Genomic DNA, 22,500 nt, shown 5'->3' with positions numbered 1-22,500 from the left:
TTTTTTTGTGTGTCATTGAGTTACGTGGATTTGGCTGTGAAAGGAAATCTGTGCCAAGTTAAGGTGAAAGGATTATAGGAATATTGAATGACAGTGGTGCAAGGGAGGGGAATATTATGTGGGTGATATTACACTGATAAATACACTGGCAGGGAGGAGTATTACCCAAACTGTATGGTGTATGGGTGAGGAATATTACCCAAGTGTACGGTGTATGGGTGAGGAATATTACCCACTGTATGGTGTATGGGTGAGGAATATTACCCAGTTGTATGGTGTACGGGTGAGAAATATGACCTGGGCGATATTACTCTGTCAGCGAGGAATATCATGGGTGAGGAATACGGCGTGGGGGATATTGCTCTGATAGATACACTGTCAAGGAGGAACCACATCTATTTTCCATATAATTTCCTGGTCCATCTACCGCCTCTTCCCCTGATGGTCGCTCCTTAAATCAATGTTGTTCTTATCGATGGCTTCAAGAGGCTACGATTTATTTTGTTTATTTCCACTATATCTATCTGTCTATCTACTTGTCTCTCTATCTGTCTGTCTACCTGTTTCTCTGTCTGTCTGTCTGCCTACGTGTCTCTTTATCTGTCTGTTTAACTATTTGTCTTTGTCTGTCTGTCTGTCTATCTATATCTTTCTATATGTATCTACCCACCTACCTACATTCCCACCCACTTGCCTACCTACTTATCTGTCTATCTATTTATCTATCCATCTATCTATCTCTTTTGGTCCAAGGTAAATAAAATATGGCACTATTTTTTATAAGTAAGAGGGTGAAAATGTTGCCTAAGATATAGACACACAAGGGTTGAGTCAGACATAGGAATTTGTTAAGTGCCAATACTCCCCTTAGACTACGACACCCAACCGTCTAACTTACAATCTAGGTCCCAATTTTCTCTCTTTCTTTCTGTGTGTGTGTGTGTGTGTGTGTGTGTGTGTGTGTGTGTGTGTGTGTTTCTTCCACCTTCCTTCCTTTCAATAAACTTTTTTTTTCGATTTCCTTCCTTTTTCTTTTTTTCTCACATATTTCTTTGTCTTTCTCTCTTTCTTTCCATTCCTCTCCTTTTGACTGACTGGCTTTTTTCTCTTTTTTCTGGCCTAACACGTCCTTGCATTCTTTACTTATTTCTTTCTCGCGCCCTTGACTCTCTCTCTCTCTCTCTCTTTCTCTCTCTCATTGCGTTTTTTACATCTCTCTCTCTCTCTCTCTCTCTCTCTCTCTGCCGTTCTTAATCTGAGTCTTCCTTCAATCAGTTCACGTTCTTCACCCCCTCACGTTCTTCACTCCCTCACGTTCTTCACCCCCTCACGTTCTTCACTCCCTCACGTTCTTCACTCCCTCACGTTCTTCACTCCCTCACGTTCTTCATTTCCTCACGTTCATTTCACCTTCATCAGAGGCCAGGTACATCAATCAGGGGTAATGATCCACACAACATAACCTCGGCCACTTCATCCACGCTTCCTGTAAAACTTGCGAGAGAGGACATCACTCCCATCATCTCTCCACCCTACTCCATCACCAGGACCAGGGAAGCGAGAAGGAGGGAGAGGGAGGGAGGGAAGGAGAGAGGGAGGGAAGGAGAGGAAGAAAGGGAGAGAGGAAGAGAGTTTTCCACCCCTATTCAGTACTCTACCTTTCAGTTTCCCTCTTCCCTCTCTATCTGTCTGTCTGTCTCTGTCTCCGCCTGTCTGTCTGTCTGTCTGTCTGTCCGTCTCTCTCTCTCTCCCCGCTCTTTGGAAAAAACAGCAAAAACATGGATGGGGCACACATCTTTCTTCATCACCAAATCTTCCCCTTCCCTCTATCCCTCCCCCTTCCCCCTCCCTCTCCCTTGAGATATAACGTTGAATGTGATCTACCATATTTCATCTTCCATTGCCTCAAAAAAAATAAATAAATAAATAAAAAAAGAAAGAGACCAGGGAGTGTCATCTATCCTTCTACATCACCCTATCCCCCTCAATCCACCTAAAGCAATGTTCCTGTGCTTTTATCTCCCTTTTATCTATATCTAAATAACGCTATCTTTATCGCCCTATCTCCCTTCCATTCAGTAAGTGTAGCAAAAGTACCTATTTTTCTACATATCTTCCTTTTATTTGCACCAAAATCATGCCAGTGTCACTCTTTTTAATCCAGTTCCTGTCAATGTCTAAGTGATATTCGTAACTTTGCTCCTCTATCATACCTCTGCATACGCAAATGAAAGACATGATGGACGGAAGGAGAGGAGATGGAGAGGAGAAAAGAAGTAGTGTGTGGAGGAGAGGAGATGGTGCGGTAAAGGAAAAAGTAGTAGTGTGTGGAGGGGAGACCATGCGGTACGGTGTGGGATGCGACCAAGCCCCACCTGTGCCCTCCAGGGGGTTGTAGCGAGCCAGTATCTCCGTCGTCAGATCGTATTTCGTGGTGTAGTCGCCGGCCTCCGTCAGTATCGCATCGTAGTCTGCAGGGGAAGAAATATAACTTACTACGTCTCAGTATCTAGATAATGCGTGTCTGGTGAGGAAGCCTGATCATTCTGTCTTTCACTGATGATACAGAAAAAGTCTTGATTCAGAACGAGGACATAATCATCCGTCTTTCACTAATCATAACAAAGTCTTTATGTAGAACGAGGGCATAATCATATGTATTTTGGTGAATATATAGAAAAATTAGCTTCAAAATGACAAGATGATCAACTGTCCCCCCTCAAAAATGAAAGATTCAGAGTGTCAGTTTGGAGTTCTTGATGCATGGGGAGGGAGAACTGATGTCTATTTAAACGGTGGGTACAGACAGGAAGACGAAAACAAGAGCATTACGTAAAGTGAATGAGCCTGGGTAGGGAACAAAAGGGCTGGGGACGATGGAGAGACGAGCGAAATCAAGCCGAAAGAAAGAATAAATGAACTGACTATCTATCTATTTATCTAGAGAGAGAGAGAGAGAGAGAGAGAGAGAGGAAGGGTGAACAAGTGACCTCGACCCTTGATAGTTTTTCTTTGTGCCAAGAAGAAACATTAACGAGGTGAAGGAAGGGGAGGGGGAGGGGAGGAAGACGGGAGGAGAGGGCAAGGGAAGAGAGGGGAGGGGAAGAGGGGAGGGGAGGGGAGGGGAGGGGAGGGGAGGAGAGGGGAAGGGGGTGAGGGGAGGGGAGGAACAAGGAAGTTAAGTCACATTAGAATTTTTTGTGTGTTCCAAGGAAGTTGATCCAAGTGAGGGAAGCTGGGATACGACGGGAGCCATCGGGGGAGAGGGAGGGAAAAAAAAGGGGGATTGGAGAGATGGAGAGGTAAGACAGAGGAGAGAGAGAGGCATGAGGGAGAGACAAAGGGAGGGAGAGTAAAAAGGGCAACGTGGAGAGATCGAGCGGTAAGGTGGGGGGGAGGAGAGACATAGGACAGAGATACAGGGAGAAGGGAAGAGGACCTAGTGGAGATGTATGGTCATAGGGGAGAAGGAGAGGAAGAAAAATACTGTCTATGGGGGAGAATAGGTAAGGTGGGGAAGAAAGCGAGATAATGGGGAGAAAAAGGGAATGAGGAGAGGAAAAAGGGGAGACGTGGAGGAAAGAGATAACGGGAGAGACAGAAGAGAGGAGAGGAAAAAAGAGGAGGCGTGGAGTAGAGACAAGGAGGAGAGAGAAAAAGGGAGGGGAGAAAGAAAAGGGAAGCGTGGAAGAAAGAGAGACGTGGAGGAGAGACAGAAGGGAGGGAAGAAGAAAAGGGGAGGCACGGGAGAGAGAGAGAGAGAGAGAGAGAGAGAGAGAGAGAGAGAGAGAGAGAGAGAGAGAGAGAGAGAGAGAGAGAGAGAGAGGCTGCCCATAAAATTTTGAGAAACTCGAAATCAATGAAGATAGAACTGACCATACCACACATCTTGACAAAGCACACACACACACATACACACACACACACAATCCCACTCCGCCCCCACCCACACCTACAAACACAATCCCACCCCCCACAACTTCCCACACCCCACAATCCTCCCCCACACTCACCATAGGACGAAACAATAGGTGCATAGTGAGGCCAGACGTCAATAAGGTTCGCCCCCGCCATGAAGCCAAAGTTCGAGCCTCCTATAAACATGTAGAAATTGACGGATGAGTTGTAGAGAAGAATTCGCTCCAGGCAATCCGCGAAATCTGTGGGAGAAAAAGGAAGAGGGATTAGGATTTAGGATTCTCGTCGATCAAGGAAGCTCCCTAACACCTTTTCCTTAGCGATTTATTCTTGGATGTGGCTGGTTAATGTCCTCATGTATTTTTATGCGATGATGTGGTTGGAGCGCCTTGAGACACTAGGCCACCAGGCGTTATTTGGTTATATAGGTACCACCCAGCGTAATAAATGGTTTTCTAGGGTACAGGAAATCATTTGTCACCAGGAAAATAGACAGATGAGAGAGAGAGAGAGAGAGAGAGAGAGAGAGAGAGAGAGAGAGAGAGAGAGAGAGAGAGAAACCCCATAAGGTCAAGGATACAGGTTCAAGGTCAACGCGCCCCCAGAGTCCAATTCACTTTTTTTTTTCCTATTTCCTTTTATTCTCTTTTTTTATTTTTTTTTTCTCACAGCTCTCGATCTCAATTCCGCAAGTGCTTAATGATCTCAGCTCCTCCTTTCGCTCCCAATCCAATCTTTCGAGGCGGCGGGAGTGAGGAGACAGGGAGAGAAGGGAGTGAAATTGAGACAGGGCGGGCGAGGAAACTGAGGGAGATTGAAAGGGAGGGGAGGGAGTACGAAGACATTGGAGGGAGAATGAAGTGCCTGGAGAAGAAGGGGTTGCCTGAGACGTATTCTTGATGGACAGGAGGCTTTCTTAACACCTCTACCCAAACGATTTATTTGCTCATTACACCTTAAAATTCTCTCGTACGTTAGCATCTTTTCTTTAGCGATTCATTTGCACATGACGCCTTAAAATTCTCTCGTACGTTGACACCTTCTCTTTAGAGATTTATTTGCACATTACACCTTAAAATTCTCTCGTACGTTAGCATCTTTTCTTTAGCGGTTTATTTGCACATGACACCTTAAAATTCTCTCTTACGTTAGAACTTTTTTTTTTTTAGGGATTTATTTGCACATTACACCTTAAAATTCTCTCGTACGTTAGCACCTTTTCTTCAGCGATTTATTTGAACATTACACCTTAAAATTCTCTCGTACGTTAGCACCTTTTCTTTAGCGATTTATTTCATTACACCTCGATATTATCTTATGCCTTAGCACCTCTTGTGTGTCGATCTGTTTGCACATCCTTTCCATAGCACTTCATCGTGACTAGCACCTTATTCCAGTGTTTACATCTTGCTAATTATCGTCACTGATGGAGAGGCGGCAAAAATTAAGCCAAGTTAGAGTGAACAGAGTATACGATGATGCAGGAAAAAGAGAAAAATTCCTTCTTCTATAGTTCTTTTACACCAACTTGGCTCAAATTTTCGTCCTTTTGGGGGTTATTTCACGTAGCTGTGTGGCAGAGAGAGAGAGAGAGAGAGAGAGAGAGAGAGAGCAATATATTTACTATAGCACTTCCTCGTGACTAGCACCATATTTTAGTTTTAATGTCCTGTTACGACTCACTGTTCGAGATGGAAAGATGCCAATTTTAGGCCAAGTTAGAGTGAAAAGAGTACGATAGATTTGATTTTATAGGATGAACTAGGGATATGAGATTATTGCATTCTTTCTTCCTGAGAGAGAGAGAGAGAGAGAGAGAGAGAGAGAGAGAGAGAGAGAGAGAGAGAGAGAGAGAGAGAGAGAGAGAGAGAGAGAGAGAGAGAGACGAAGGGCCAAAGAAATCACAGCCAAACACTCCACAGAAAGGCAAGGGAAAATAATATTACATAAGAGGATCATACCCCCTCCATATATAGTAAAGATCTCGACTGAATATTCTCTTATATATATTCAGAGGGCAAGAGTTTTATTTATTACGGGGCTTTACTTCTTCTGATTTATTTATTTATTTATTTATTTACCTGATGATGGTGGTGGTGGTGGTGGTGGTGGTGGTGATGTTGCTGTTGTTGTGGTTATTATTATTGTTGTTGTTGCTGTTGTTGTTGTTGTATTATTATTGTTGTTGTTGCTGTTGAGGGTGGTGGTTGTGATATTATTATTATTATTATTATTATTATTTATTATTATTATCATTGTTATTTATTACCGCTAAATGATTTCATACTGACCAGAAGAAGTGTTTCGTAATGAAGGGGTTACTGAAGACTGCAGTCTCTCTCTCTCTCTCTCTCTCTCACACACACACACACACACACACACACACACACACACACACACACACACACACACACACACACACACACACACACACACACTCGTCATGGAGAATTTAATCCTGTAATCCCCTCATCCATTTTTTACGTCTTTTCAAAATTTCTATTCAAGTATTTTTTATTTTTGCTCTTTCTCCTTCCAGACCATTTCCTTCAGCCTCAAGGGGGATTTTTTTGGGGTAATGAGGGGATTAATGAAGACTATGTAATCTCCCCAGTTCGTAAAATCCCCCCGAAGCTGAAAAAAAATCGCCTGGTAGTAGCAGGAATAAACTTTTAAAAAAATCGGACTGACGAGGTTAATGTAAAAGAAGATAAAAAAAAGTATAATAGGTAAAATAATTCGCTGAGGAAGAGGTGCTAAGAACTCTATCCCAAAATCAATCCCATCCCAAAATAAATCCTGTCCCAAAATTAATCCCATTCCAAAATAAATTCCATCCCAAAATCAATCCCACCACAAGATAAATCCCATCCCAAAATCAATCCCACCCGAAAATAAATCCCATCCCAAAATAAATCGCTAAGGAAAAGGTGCTACGCTGCCTTCCATCCCACCTACAATACAGCCTACAGAATCCCACACATAACTTAATCACAAGAGGGTTAATAAATATGGTCCCAAGAATCCCTAAGGCCTGGGATATTTTGTAGATGGGAGGCTGGGCAGTGATACACGATGCTGATGCGAGGGGCTGAGTGCTGACCTAGGGAGATGGAGGGATGGAGAGGGATGGAGGATGGAGGGATAGGGGGATGGAGGTCAAGGAAGGGAGAGGGGTGGGGTGTAAAGGGAGGAAGGGGTGTGGTGGAGAGGGAGATTTGGAGGGGGAGAATGAAATGGGGTGGAAAGGGAGAGATAGGTGGGGTGGAGAGGGATGGGGAAGAGATCTGAAAGGACACTGAAGGAGAGGTGGGGTGGAGAGGGGAGGTAAGGAATGGAGAGGTGGGTGGAGTATATGGGAGTGTGGAGGAGGGGAGAGGGAGGGGTGCGAGTGAGGGGAGGGCAGAGGATGGGGTGAGAGACGACAGAGAGAGAAAGAGAGGGAAGGGGGAACAGAAGGAGAGGTAGGAGTGGAGGAGGGGCAGCTTGACGACGGAGCAGTAGGAAGTATGGGGTGAAGAAGAGAGAGACGGGGGAAGGACTGGAGGGGGGGAAGGCAGGAGGAGGGGTATAGGAGAAGAGGAGGGGGGGGAGGAGGGGGAGATTTGGTGACAGTGGAGCGGAAAGGGTCAAGAGCAGAGGGGGACGAGGGGAGATCAAGGGGTGAGGGGACGGGGAGGGGGAAAGGGGGAATATGTAAGAGTGAGGGGAAGAGGATGGGGAGGAGGGGGAAAGATCTGGCCTCAGCTGAGTTTGCATTTATTCTGAGTATCCTTATTGTATGGTGGATGGAGTCTGATGGGTGGGTGGGTGGATGGGTGACGTGGGTGGGTGGAGGAGTAAGAGAATGGGTGGGTGGGTGGGTGGATGTGTGACGTGGGGGGATGGGGGAGTAAGAGGATGGGTGGGTGGTTGGGTATGGATTTGGCAGAGTGGACAGATAGGTGGGTGGATGGATGAAATAACAAAAGAGTGGATGATAAGACGATGGATCTATGGGTGAGTGACACGGATGGATGGTTGAGTAAAGGATGGATGTATGGATGAACAGAGGCATTCAGAGTGAACAGACAGACAGATGTATGACTGGGTGTGTAGGTGGGTGGATGGGTGGGTGGGTAACATGGGTAGGTGGGTGGGTAGGCATTTGGATAGACAGGTATGTGGATGGGTTAAGTGGCCAGCAGGTTGGTGATTGGAGGATTGTGTTTCTTGTGTATGATACTTTTTCCTCGCTGCAAACTATGTCGATACTGAGGAGATCTGAATAACTCTCGAGAAAATACTACGGTGTACAATAAAATATAAATGACCAAGAAAGACGTGCTAGGGAGCTTTTTGTGTTGCTGTTGCTGCTGTTTCTCTTCTTTTGGCCAAGGCTCATTTAGACGTAAACTCGGTGGACTGCAGGCTGAAGCTGTATTTTTCCTGCAGTCTACCATCCTGTGAGTAATTTGGAGGAGTGGATGGATATGTTGGTGGATGGGTGATGTGGTGGGGAGGTGGATGAGTAAGTGGGTGGATGAGATGGCAAGTGGGCTAATGAGACAGGGTGAGTGAGGGTGATATGATGGGTGATGAGATGGCTGAGATGGGATGGGTATAGAGATATAAATGGTTCTACAGACGAACACCTTTACATTTGTTTGAAGAGGTGTGTCCCCATCCCTTGTGCCAACGTACCTCCTTCTCCCCACCTCCCCTCTCGGTTAACAGTGCGGAGATGAGGGGAAAACGGAGGAGGCCAAGGCGATGAGGGGAAGAATGTAACGGAGTGGTGCTGGACGTTTTGCTTCAACTATTTCCCCCTGAAGAACGTCGCTATAGGTCGAGCGTTTCCCTATGGTCGAATGGTTTCCCTTACTGGTCAAGATTTCCCCCCGTTTTTTGATCGAGTATTTCCCCTCATGGTCAAATCTTCCCCAGCTGGCCAACGACTTTCTCCAACTGGCCAGTAAATTTCCCCAGTTGGCCAAAAAGCTTCCCCAGTTGGCCAAAAAGTGTTTCCGTTTGGCCAAAAATTGAGTTCATACGTAGGTTCAAGAATCATATAAGTATCCCCCCAAAATTGAGTTTATAAGTAGGTCCAAGAACCATATAAGTATCCAGCACACTCACTCTCAGGATCGAACCCCGTGTGAACCCCGGAGAGCCAATGATCGAACCACCCCGTCCAGTACTCCATCACCATCAGGGGGCGGTCAGGCTGCAGCTCCTTTAGAACGTCCAGATTCTCCTCCACATCCGTCTTGAAGTTCGCCGTCATTAGCACTGCAGGGGGTAATTAGTGGGTATATAATTAGTGGGGTATAATTAAGGGTGTATAATTAGTGGGGTATAATTAGGAGTGTATAATTAGTGGGGTATAATTTGGAGTGTATAATTAGTGGGGTATAATTAGGAGTGTATAATTAGTGGGGTATAATTAGGAGTGTATAATTAGTGGGGTATAATTAGGGGTGTATAATTAGTGGGATTATATAGTTGTATGTATTGTGATAAATGAAGGCGCCTACCATCCACTCACTCGATATAGTGCTGCCTCCTGGTGACTCTATACTCGTGTAAACCAGGAAACAGCTTGCTACGTTGGGTGGTAACCATATAACCAAATGATGATTGATGGTTTAGTGGGTTTTGGCGCTCCAACAAGAGTAAGCCTATAAGGGTTTACATTTAAGAGACGGTTGGAGTTTATCGCTCATATAATGCTACTCAGGGCGCAGGGAGGCTGGTCACTCTCGCCTTCAATGGGACCAAAAAGGACTGGATGATGAATGGAAGGGTATATGGTGGGCAGATAATTCGGATATATAATAGGTACTGAATATAAACAATGGGTATATAAGTAGATGAATGGATAGATAAAGAAGTTAATGAATAGATTAGTACTAAGGAGAATAAAACAGATGCCGTAACGCCTATGAAGAAGCGATTTATTCTGCACATTACACCTCAGTACCCTTTCGTAGATTATCAGTGCAAACAATGTCAGTATTAAACAAGATATAAGTGGCAAACAAAAGATGTTAAAATGTAATATAAAAAATAAATAACGAAGGAAGAGGTGCAACGTAACATCCGATATTAACTAAAGTAATATATGGGTTTTTGGCTAAGTAAGTACGGTTCGGTGTGTGTGTGTGTGTGTGTGTGTGTGTGTGTGTGTGTGTGTGTGTGTGTGTGTGTGTGTGTGTGTGTGTGTGTGTGTCTCCACTAGCCTCAGGTGTGGTGATTTGGGCAGAAGGGGAGGCTGGCGCTGGGGACAATAGAGTGGGCGACAGAAAAATGGCTTCGGTACGTACACGCAATTTACAACTCTGCACGATTTACACACACACACACACACACACACACACACACACACACACACACATGCAGAAAAAAAATGTGGAGAATCGTGAAAAATAAGGAAAATATATATAAAAAAAAATGATTTCAAAGATTTCCACCCCTTCCACTATTAAATGAAAATCCATTATAAGACTTCTTTATATATTTTCCGATTAAAAAAAAAGTGTTTCCTCAGAGCCATAGGGAAAGATGAGCGACTTGATAAGGAAAGTTTTGAAGGAAAGAAAAAAGGAAATGAGAAACTTGACGAAAAGAAATGGATGTTGGAAAGGAATGAAAAAAAAAGGAAGATGGGAGATCTCTCTATCGATCTATTGCCAGACGCCTTAATCCCGTAAGGGGTGGCCACAAACAAATCGCCTCCATGTTACCCTGTCCCCCGGTGTCATATATTAGGGTGAGGTAGGGAGGGTAAGAGAGGCCTGGAAAGAGTAGGGCAGATGAGAGTAGGGTAGAAAAGGGCAAGAAAGAAGGACAAGAGAGGGCAAGGTTGAGACGGACAGGGGCATAGAGGGCAAGAAACAGAGCGATAAGGGCAGAGAAAGGATGGGCAAGAGAGGGATAGTGGTAGTATTGGGCAGGAATGGGCAAGAGAGACACGGACGATGGAAGGAATTGAGAGGGATGGGCAAGAGAGAGAAAGGGACAGAGGTAGGATAAGTCAGTAAAAGGAAAAAAAAAAAGAGAGTAATATGGATAGGACAAGGTTGAAATGGGAAGACAAACAGACAAGGGTAGGACATGCAAGGAAATGGCGAGACAGAGAAGGACAATGGCAGGACAAACTAGGACAGGGCATGAAAGACGAACAAGAAGAGGACAGGACAGGTGTGGCATGGTGAGACAAAGTTATGACAGAGTAAGTGAGAGAGAGAGAGAGAGAGAGAGAGAGAGAGAGAGAGAGAGAGAGAGAGAGAGAGAGAGAGAGAGAGAGAGAGAGAGAGTAGAAAATTCTGAATCTTTCGAGCGAACAAAGATTGGGCGGAACTGGGTGGAGGGGATTGGAACTGGGCGGTACTGGGAAGGGAATGAACACGACTGGGCGGGAACTGGGCATGAATGAGGGGAACTGGATGAAAACTGGGCGTGACTGGGATAGACTGAGTGACACTGGACATAACTGGGGGGGAATGAGTGAGAAATGGGCATGAATGGGCGGACTGGGCGGGAAGTGGGAATGACTGGGCGGGACTGGATGAGAAATGAGCGTGACTGGGATGGACTGGGAGAGGATCGGGCGTGACTGAGTGAGAACTGGGCGTACGTGGGCGGGCTTGGGCGTGGCGTGCTGAGGGCGGTGGGTGTTCGGCTTTAAGGCTGGCAAAGAGTCAACTTGAGGACACTTACCACTTAACGTCTAAGTTCCCCCAGAAGAGAGTAAAGAAAATGGCAAGGGAAAAAAATGCTGCAAGATTCCTTAATATCAAAGTTCAACTCTTGACGTAAATGCCTTGAAATCTAACCAGACCTGAACTGACCTGACCTGACCTAAACTAACCTGACTTGACCTAACCTGACCTGATCTACCCTAACCTGACCGGACCGGACCTAATCTGACCAGACTTGACCTGACCAGACCTATCCTGACCTGACCTAATCTGACCTGACCTACAGTCGACGCATTTATTATTATTATTATTATTATTATTAAGAATTCATTAAGTTTACGAAAATTTTTAACACCGAAAGCATTATATAAATCATTAACTCATTCAGTACGAAGACTTTCTTAAGGTTCATAAATTGCCTAATGGAATGAAATAGGGGAGAGGTCACCGTACTGACGATATTAAATCTAATGTATTTAATAAAAGTCACTCTTGCCTAACTACGCTCCCCATAAAGCTAAAATAATTCTCTTACAGCTAAAATCACGTTCTCATAAAGCTAAAAAATCACGTTCTCATAAGCTAAATAACGTTCTCTTACAGCTAAATCACGTTCCCATAAAGCTAAAATCACGTCCTCAAAGCTAAAAAATCACGTTCTCATAAAGCTTAAAAAATCACGTTCTCATAAAGCTAAAAAATCACATTCTCATAAAGCTAAAAAAAATCACGTTCTCAAAAAGCTAAAAAACCACGTCCTGAAAGCTAATATCACGTCACATAAAGCTAAAACTCACACGTACGCACCTCCCGGGATGGCCCCCAGGTCGGCGGTCTGAGATGGGCTGTCTGAGGTGAACAGGAGGGACGAGCCGAAGCCATTGGCCACTACGGTGTCTCTCAGGAACTCCATGTACACTGTATCGCGAGGGTCATCACCGTAGCCAAAGTGACCGTATTCGTTCTCGACCTGTGCGAAAAGTACGGTGGGGGTGATGATGATGATGATTGATGGTGATGATGTATGGTGTGGGTAATGATGATGATGATGATGATGATGATGATGATAATAATAATAATAATAATAATAATAATAATAATAACAGTAGCAGTAGTAGTAGTAGTAGTAGTAATGGCTATCTGTCTGTCTGTCTCTCTCTCTCTCACCTGCACAGCGATGATAGACCCGCCGTTAGTGAACTGCAGATCCACCAATCTTGGAAGAAGGTTGTCAAGGAACTGCGCAGCTGGAACACGGAATCCTTCATAGTAGGTGCGCACTTGCATCGTGTAGTCGCGCAGGAGGAAGCTGGGTGGTGGGGGGGGCGAGGGAATATTAGTGTGAGGTAGAGTGATGATGATGATGATGATGGGAGTGAGGGAGTAGTGGAATATTTAGCGTGAAGGTGATGCATGGTTATGATGATGATGATGATGAATAGTAGGTGGGTAGGGTATTAATTAGGGCGATGATTATAATGATGATGAACAATATTTTATTTGTGGGCAGTATGATGATGATGATGAACACATAAGGCCTCTTAGAAGGTCTATTTTTATATCATGTACTGTAGTTGCACAAAGCGTCGTAGGTGGTGGCGACCATCATCCACTCACTTGATGTAGTGCTGCCTACTTCTGCCTTCACCCTTTTCATTCTTTTTCCTTGTCTGCCCTCTTATCTTCCTAGTTCTTCAATCTTTCCTGTCACTTTTTCTTACTCTTCTTTCCTTTTCAGGTGGCTTTACATTGAATGACAAGCCAACTGGTTTCCTGTAAGCTAGGAAAACATTTACAACACTGGGTGGTAACCATATAAACAACACAAATGCATTCCCTACGTGTGAACAAGGGGGTTGGCGGAGGGTTAGTGCCCCTCCCCGTAAAACAACTAACTCAGAGTCAAACGCCCACCCTTTACGGGATTACGGCGTCTGGCTATTGGCAAATAAATAGATATAGAGTTGCAGAGAAGAAGGATAACCAGGATGGAGGGAGAGGGAGAAAATAAAGTTGAAAATTCGATTGCTTGACCCAGTGAGCTTCGAATTCGGTTGAAATTACAAAAATAGATCGCAGTTCACACAGACTCTATCCACAACGGTGAAAAAAAAAAAATGGCGTTATGGAAATATTCATCTTTTTATTTTTTTTTTTTCATTTAGTTCTATAAAAGGTTTAAAAATAAAATGGTATCCTCATCCTCTAGGGTCGAGGGTAGAAAGAGTTGGATAGTTTTCTTTTTTTAGAGTGGGATTTTTTCTTTACTTAGCACATGAGTTTATTTTCGCGCCAAAACACACTGTGCCATGGGAGAAATCCATACAAGCCAAAATAACCGGATTCTATGTAACCAGGAAAAAAAAAAAACTAAAAATGGTGGTGGTGGTGGTGGTGGTGGTGGTGGTGATGATGATGATGATGATGATGATGATGATGATGATGATGATGATGATGATGATGATGATGATGGCAGTGGTGATACTGATGCGATGATGATGATGGCAGTGGTGATACTGATGCTTAGTATGATGATGATGACAATGATGATGATGATGATGATGATTTTGTTATTAAGACACAGGGTTGGCAAGATGATGGATTTGATGGTAATGATGATGAACGGTATGCCATCAGTAATAAATAAGGTTATGATGATGATGATGATGATCTTGATGATGATGATGATCTTGATGATGATGATGATGATGATAAATGGTCTGTACTTCGCTCCAGTCAAATTATCAATAACTCAATTTCCTTTAGAGTATAATTTCTTCCTACCCATCATCATTTACTGGTTTTGTTACTTATACTTAATTTCTATCTGCCATTTTTGTAGCTCGGCTCCATCTATTATTTCTCTTATTACAGTCTAACTAACATTTAATTTTCCTTGCTTTTTGCCACTCTCTACCCTGGTCACTGCTCTTCATTACAGCAGACACGCAGCACCCGTTCAACCACCCACTCTCACCTCTTTTTCTTTTCAATTCTCTCTGTACTCTGGTCCAATGGTCAACTCTGGGATTGCTTTTCTTTGTCTTTCTCAGTACCGATAATCTCAAGTCTCATAAAATCAATGTGTCCAGGCATCTTGGAAAGAAAAATTATTGATGTGGTATCCGTTTTCTTTAAGTCCGTTTAGAAGTGACAGACTTATGGTGCTTCCTTGTTTTTTCTATTTACACACACACACACACACACACACACACACACACACACACACACATTGCCATCATCTCCAGGTATGCAGCACACTCATTTCCTATTCCTCATCTCAGCGTATAATTCCCAGCGCTGCTCTTCTCTCACTTCCAGCAAATGGACGATCACTAATTTCCCTGTAACTCATTTCCACCGATCATTTCCCACAATTCATCTCCACCTGTCATGTCCAGATATTGACTTCCTGCTACTCTATTATTATTATTATTATTATTATTATTATTTTTATTATTATTATTTTTATTATTATTCATTGTAACTATTATTTCACGCTACTCAAGTGGTGGGTGGGTGAGGCACTGGGTGGATGAGTGAGGGAGTGGAGTAGAGGGAATGGGGTGGGGAGGACAGGGTGGAGAGGGATGGGATGGATTGAGTGGGGTGGGATGGGGTGGGAGACGATGGAGCAGGGTGGAAGTGGCTATGTGGGGAGGTTAGGGTGGGGTGGAATTGGGCGAGATTGGATCAACGGGGTGGGGAGGGAGGGTCCAGCATGAATAATTGACCCGCACGTGAGGTCAGCGCCAGTGCCTCATGACCCTCACAGCATCAGGGTAGGTCAGAGGTCACACGGGGTCAATGGGAGAGAAAGAGAGAGAGAGAGAGAGAGAGAAGGGGGGGCAGGTGGCACGCAACTTCACTTAATCACGTGACCCCACCATCATTTTTCTGCTTACCTCAGTACTCGTCTTTCTCATTTTTCCTCCTCATCACTACTTATTCGTGTCATCTTTATCTTTCTTCGACATTTGTTTTCCTCATTATCCTCCTTACTTCACTACTTGTCTCTCTCACTTTCCCTTCTCATTTTCATATTCATTTTCCTCACCACTCATCTCCATCATCTTCTGTCATTTTCACTACTTGTATCTTTCATTTTCTTCCTTATCCTCTAAACTATCCTCACTTTATGCTCCTCACAGGCCACTCCCTTCAGCCAATTCAATACCCCTTCTCCTTCTCCTCCTCCTCTCCATCCTCCAATTCCTCCTCCTTCTCCTCCTCTCCCTCCACCTCCTTCTCCTCCTCCTCCTCAATCTTCGTTCTTATACTATCCTCACCAATCCTCATTCTTATCACTCATTTCTGACATCATTTCTGTCTTCCTCATTTTTCTTCCTCCTCACTACTTTGTCTTTATTATTTACTTTACTCATTACCACTCATCACCCTCACCACTCATCTCCCTCATCACTCATCACTCACCTCCCTCACCACTCATCACCTTCACCACTCATCACCCTCACCACACACCCCCTCACCACTATCTCCACCAGCAATCACACTATCAGTCTCCGTCATCACACTCATTTCCCACCGATATACCAAGAGGAAATGTCAGGGACGCTCCGGTGCGATGCTTCTGACGTTAAAAAAAGAAAAAAAAAGAAAAAGCATACTGGTTTGACAGCCGAGAGAAAAAAAAGGTATGGGATGAAAATAGAAAATTGTATATATGAAGGCTGGACAGTTTTTTTTTTACTCTCTCGATTATATTTAGATTTCTTTTTTATTTTTAGAGAGAGACTTCAAGCTGCTCATCTTTTTTTTACTTTCCAAAGAATTATGATTTTAAAATTTGATCTTTTTTTTTTAGTGTTTTCTGTTCGATGGCTTTTTTGTGTCCATATCTGTCCATGTGCGTATGTATGTATGTATGTAAGTATGAATGTATGTATGTATGTATGTATCCTATTTATCTGTCTGCCTGCCTGCCTATCTATCTACACTAATTAATCAATCCACCTATCAATTAACACTTTTCACCCACCTGGGCATCCCACCGAAGTCCCACTCGGAGCAGATGTAAGGGCCAGGGCGGAGGATGACGAAAAGGTCCTCCTCCTGGGCCATCTGGACGAAGGAGCGGACGTCGAGGAAGGGCGACATGGTTTCCCCTAGGTCCCCGAAGTCGAACTCTCCTTGGCGGGGTTCGTGCAGGTTCCAGGGCACGTAGCTGAGAGGGGGAATGTTAGTCTACTGTCTCTACTTTCTACACTCTCTCTCTCTCTCTCTCTCTCTCAACGTGGCTCATGTAGGCTTCAGGACACGTAACAGAAGAGGAAAGATAGGGAGCTGTTGGATTTGTGATATCAGTCTACCTTCTCTCTCTCTCTCTCTCTCTCCCTCTCTCTCTCTTTCTCTCTCTCTCTCTCTCTCTCTCTCTCTCTCTCTCACGCACACACACACACACAAACCATCATCATTTCTCCCCTCCTCTCTATGCTACTCAGTCCTCCTCCACTTACCCTCCCACCTACTCTACTGAACTTTTTCCCTTACCAAGTACACTCCCATACTTAGCATTATTTGGCCTTCAACTTTAACCATCAAACACCATCCTGTGCTTAAAAATCCCCCGTACCTGGTTCTCTGTTCATCCTGTAATTCCTCAACGTCTAAACACTATCGCATGCCACTCTACACCGATGTTTCTTTGCTCTACACCCACACTTCATATACACCCGCCGTTCACCTATCCAAACCATCAACACCCACCAACATTCCAAGTAGATTCACCTCTTTATCCATCATTACACACATACACACACCTATCAACTCCCGCCACCACTCCACAACCACCCCCTCCACCAGTTCCTTCATACACATCCACCACCCTCCACTTCAAACCCATCTACCTACCCCTGCTAATCTCCCCGTCCCATACTCACGTCTCGACCGCGTTCAACCCCGCGGCTCTCAACTTCTTCAATGTGGTTCGCCAGTAATCGGGGTGAATTCTGAAGTAGTGTAGAGCCCCGGAGAAAATCATGATGGGCTTGCCGTTGAGGGTAAAGGTGTCTCCCTCCGCCACAAGCCCCCCGGCACCCACCTCTCCCCCACCATAGTACTCGTAGTAGGTCACTCCCTCGCTGCCCTGTGGGAGAGAGAGAGGGAGTGGGTTGTTGGTATGTTTGAGAGGGGGAACGTGTGTGTGTGTGTGTGTGTGTGTGTGTGTGTGTGTGTGTGTGTGTGTGTGTGTGTGTGTGTGTGTGTGTGTGTGTGTGTGTGTGTGTGTGTGTGTGTGTGTGTGTGTGTGTGTGTGTGTGTGTGAGGGATTGTAAGGATAGAGGGATGGCAGTAGGTGGAGAGACAGACAGACAGACAGACAGGCAGACAAGCGAGTGTATGAGTGAGTTCGAGAAGGGGTGGGCTGAGATGTCGAGGGTGGCGGTGGTGGGTGGTGTGGTATATGGGTGAGTAAGGGTGGTAATGGGCTGTAGTAATGGGTGAGGTGATGGCTGTGGAGAGCTAATGGGGGAGATTATGCCCCCATTTACGTCGCAAAAAAGATCCCAAACACCAATCTAGGTTAGTCCCTCCCCCCCTCAAAAAAAAAAAAAAAACTCCAGCACGATAGAAACTGGCAGATAATGAGATGCAACGCACATGAAAAGACTTACACAGGTCCACAATTGGTCTACATGGAGGCGTACACGAGTTAATGCACACACACACACACACACACACACACACACACACACACAAAGACAGCTAATGGACGTACAGGGAAGGAAGGGACAGACATTAATCCGTGACAACACTTGAAAAAAATCTAAGTTCGTAATGACTTAGACTGGGGAGACTCGACCTCGACCCTTAGTGGAGAGAAATATGGGAATTACGCTCATTTGGGGAGTAGACGGGGAGGAGAGAGGGGGAAGGGGGTAGGGAAGGAGGTGAGAGGAAAAACTGTAAGGTAGTGGAGGGGGGGAGAGAGGGAGGGGAAGTGGATGGGGAAGTAGAAGAGAACGGAGAGGAAAAATGGGAGGTAGGGGAGGAGGGAGGGATATAAGAAGGCATAGGAAAGAGGAAGGACGAATTAGGGAAGGAAAGGGAGGAGAGAGGCAGGAAGAAAGCTTAAAAAGGATGAAGTTGCCAGAGAAGAGGAGGAGGAGAAAGAAGAGGAGCGTAGAATGGCGAGAATAGAAAGTAGAAAGAAAAGAATTAGGTACACACAGAAAATGGAAAGCAAGAAGGGGTAGGGAAGGAGAAGAAACTGAAAGCAGAGGGTTGAGGAGGAGATGGAGGAGGGGAGGGAGAGGGGAATGAAAGGGGAGTGGAGAGGAAGAAGGGGAGAAAACAAGGGGGAAGAGATGGAAGGGGAGGAAGAAGGAGTGGGAAGATGATGAAGGGGACGGGAAAGAGGTAGGAAGAGGGGACGGGAAAGAGGAAGGATGAGGGGACGGGAAAGAGGGAGGAAGAGGAGGAAGGGGGGAAGAGGAGAGGAGAATCGTTGCAAGATAAAGGAAATAAACAGCTCGAGGAAGGGAGAGATGGAGGAATGGAGAGACGGAGAAATATCTTGACTGAATGGCAGATAGAACGAATAGCAGATAAACAGATAGCAGATAAATAGACAGGAGAGAAATAGATAGCAGATAGACAGAGAACAGATAATGGAGAGCAGACAGATAGATAGCAGATAAATAGATAGCAGATAGACAGCAGATAAATAGATAGCACAAAAATAAATGGGATATGATTAGATAGTGGATTAACTGAGAAGATAAAATGGAAATCAGATCTATTACTCGCGGATAAACAGATTGCGAATAAAAATAATACTCTATAAATGGAGAGCGGATAAATGAGAATAAAGAGGGATAAAATGAATAAAGGAGGAGGTGAAGGAATGAGGAACTGAAGGAATGAATGATGAAAAATAAAATAGACATGTTTTATTCAGGGACTAGAGGAAGGGAAGTGAAATGAAGTGAGGAAGTGAGTTGGCTGGCTGGCTTATTATGTAGCTTGTGTAATGCTAGTGGGGTTTTGAGTGTGTGTGTGTGTGTGTGTGTGTGTGTGTGTGTGTATGTGTGTGTGTGTGGGCAACATGTGAGGGGCCTCTGGCAAGTGGTGGTGGAGGAGTAGGCGACAGGGAGAGGAGGGAGGGAGGGAGGGAAGGGAGAGGAGAGAGGGAGGGGAGGGGAGGGAGAGGGGAAGGAGGGGAGTGGGGCAACCTCCAGGGAGCTGTTATCTAAATGGAGAAGTAGCGAGAGCCGGGCGTGGGAGGACACACACACGCGCACACACACACACACACACACACACACACACACACATAGGCTACGTACACTCATCCACACACATAGATACACACATACGCTTACAATCACACAAACACGCACACACACATATCAGGCCTCTATCCGTCCATGTACGTGTCAGTATCAACTTATGTGCTGTATGATGTCTTCGGTGCACATAGACACACACACACACACACACACACACACACACACACATTACCTGATACCTTGACAGTACTGACGGGGTGATTTCAAAACACCAATTCCCCCAACACTATCTTCTTATCTCTCATGTATTTTCCGTAATTCTTCGTCCTGGGTTCACACTAATATTAAGCTATTCTGATTTGATGTGAGAAATAAATCGCTACGGACGAAGTGTTAAGAAATTTCCAAAGCCACTTAGCCTGCATCCCACATTATAGAGTACAGCTAGCAATGAAACAGAGATCAAGCATATGTAATCAGTACGAGTATTACACGCTTCACAAATAATAATAATGATCCTTAATAATAATAATAATAATAATAATAGTAATAGTACGAAACATTAATAATAATAATACGAAATAACAATAATGGTTAATAATAATAATAATAATAATAAACTGGGAACTTAATCGCACCATCGCACCCCACCCTCAACAACAAGGCTATCGGCAAATTAAAAAATGAATAAAAATAACAAATTCTCTTCCAATTCTCTCTGAAAACTTTGAAAATAAGTTTAGAGATTTGGAATTAACTAACGCTGATGGAAACTGATCTTTGGCCAAATAATATCATCATTTTCCCTCCTTTTTTTTTTTTTTTTTTTCATCATTGGCACCTGCGATCTTATAGCTTAGAAATCCTAATTATTTCCTCTATTAATAAGTCTCCATACCAGGTAGCTATCACTGTTTTTTTTGTTTTCCTTTTTTAGTCAGCATTCACTCAAATTTGACTGGCAGGTGTTTTGGTAGGTGTATGAGTGAGGCCTAACGAAAACACTCCTATACATAATTCAAGGAGAGGCGAGTAAGCTGCACGGATATTTTCTCCCTCCATTTCCTCCCCTCTCCTCTCCTCTCTTTGCCCCTGTCAGAGCAGAAGACGTATTGGCAGAAAAGGAGATGGAGAGACGGGGGTTTGCTGACTGACTGTATCTGCTCCCTTCCCGTCTTTTCCCTGGCTCTTTTTTCTTTTACTTTTTTATTTATTTATTTTTTAGAGGAATGAGGAGGTAAAAAGGTGGAGAGACACGATTTTTGTTTCCGTATGTATTTACTCCCTCCAGCCTTTCTCCTCTCCTCTCCTTGTCCTTGTTAGAGCAGAAGGGGTAGCGGTGGAAAGACACACTTTTGCTACCGTCTGTATCTATTAACTCTACCTCCTCTTCTCTCCTCTCCTTCCTCTTGCTGGAGAAGAAGAGGTACAGAGGAAAGACGTGGAGAGACACAAGTTCCGTTATCGTTGTATCTACTCCAACCATCTCTTCTCCTCCTCTTCGTATCCTTTACAAAGTCTTTACATGCTTCCATGCGTCGGACTTGTTCACCTAATCGCTCTCCACGCTGCTCGATCTCTGGTAACCTCCCTATTCAGTCCGTTACCCTTGAGGTCATATTCTATGTCCTTGTCACAGGTCCTTTTCTGTCTGCCTCTCGCAACCTTACCCCCGACGTTCACACTTCTTACCTTTCGCACCCAGTTGTCATCCTCCAACCTCTCAACATGCCTAACACATCTCAAGAGGCTGCAGAAGAGGAAGGAGGAAGTGTGAAAGGAGTTTTGTTTCCGACTGTACATACTTACACCGCCTCCTCTCCTTGTCCGATCAAAAGACAAGGTTGCAGAGGAGGGAGGTGGAAAGACACGACATCTGATACTGTATGTTCCTACTCCCTCTCCCCGGCTCTTTTTGGGGTAGAGGCGGAACGAGGGGAGAGGGGAGGTGAGGGGAGACAGGTGTTTTGTTGCTGCGTGCACCTGCATCCTTCATTTCCTCTTCCTCAGGTCTTCATTTCTTCTCCTCATTTTAAACGTTGTCCTCTCAAATTTTCACGCCTTCTCCTCAGCTCTCCATGCCCTCTCCTCAGCTCTCCATGCCCTCTCCTCAGCTCTCCATGCCCTCTCCCCAGCTCTCCACGCCCTCTCCTCAGCTCTCCACGCCCTCTCCTCAGCTCTCCACGCCCTCTCCTCAGAACTGCATGGCTTTGTCGATGAAAAGGATGCAACATACGAAGGAGCTGACGATGGAGATGCAGCAGGAGGCAGCCCCCATGACCACCCAACACAAGGTCCCCTCCGTCTCGCTCCCGTGGTAGTCGTAGATGGTGCAGGAGGACCAGAAGGGGACGTCGGGGGAGGGGGAGAAGGGGGTGGGGATGCAGAGGGATGAGGATAGTGTGGGGGCGTTGGGGGAGAGAGAATGGCTTTGATGACTGACATACATTTTCAATTTTTAGTTTTCCTTTACGTTTGATTCTTAAAATACATGAAAATGCGTAGGAAGTGGTGTGTTTTTCAAGAGGAATAGGGATGGGCATGACTGATGAAAAAAGAAAAAAAAAAAAAAAAAAAAGATATACCGTATGTGCAAGGTTGGTGTCGGATGCGCAAATCTTTCCCGTGCAGAAAAGTTCTCCTTCACCTCA

General features: G+C 44.7%; 1 protein-coding gene across 1 annotated transcript in view; it reads right to left on the bottom strand.

Moving 5' to 3' along the window:
* The window catches only part of LOC145414541 (beta-galactosidase-1-like protein 2), a 40,214-nt gene extending 18,746 nt beyond the window's left edge, over positions 1-21,468 (bottom strand). Inside the window, exons 1-8 of the mRNA XM_080284061.1 lie at positions 21,457-21,468; positions 17,501-17,706; positions 16,600-16,785; positions 12,768-12,909; positions 12,408-12,570; positions 9,037-9,189; positions 4,014-4,160; positions 2,376-2,471 (exon numbers count right to left, since the gene is read on the bottom strand). Of these exons, the coding sequence (XP_080140187.1) occupies positions 2,376-2,471; positions 4,014-4,160; positions 9,037-9,189; positions 12,408-12,570; positions 12,768-12,909; positions 16,600-16,785; positions 17,501-17,706; positions 21,457-21,468 (1,105 nt within the window). The remainder of the gene's footprint in view (positions 1-2,375; positions 2,472-4,013; positions 4,161-9,036; positions 9,190-12,407; positions 12,571-12,767; positions 12,910-16,599; positions 16,786-17,500; positions 17,707-21,456) is intronic.
* Between the last annotated feature and the right edge of the window lie 1,032 nt (positions 21,469-22,500).

The sequence above is a fragment of the Coenobita brevimanus genome, chromosome 100, assembly GCF_032717465.1.
Source record: "Coenobita brevimanus isolate Jiangsu-jjx chromosome 100, ASM3271746v2, whole genome shotgun sequence".
NCBI classification, from domain to species: domain Eukaryota; kingdom Metazoa; phylum Arthropoda; class Malacostraca; order Decapoda; family Coenobitidae; genus Coenobita; species Coenobita brevimanus.
Note: the sequence above shows the minus strand (reverse complement) of the source record. Positions and strands in the feature narration are given on the sequence as shown.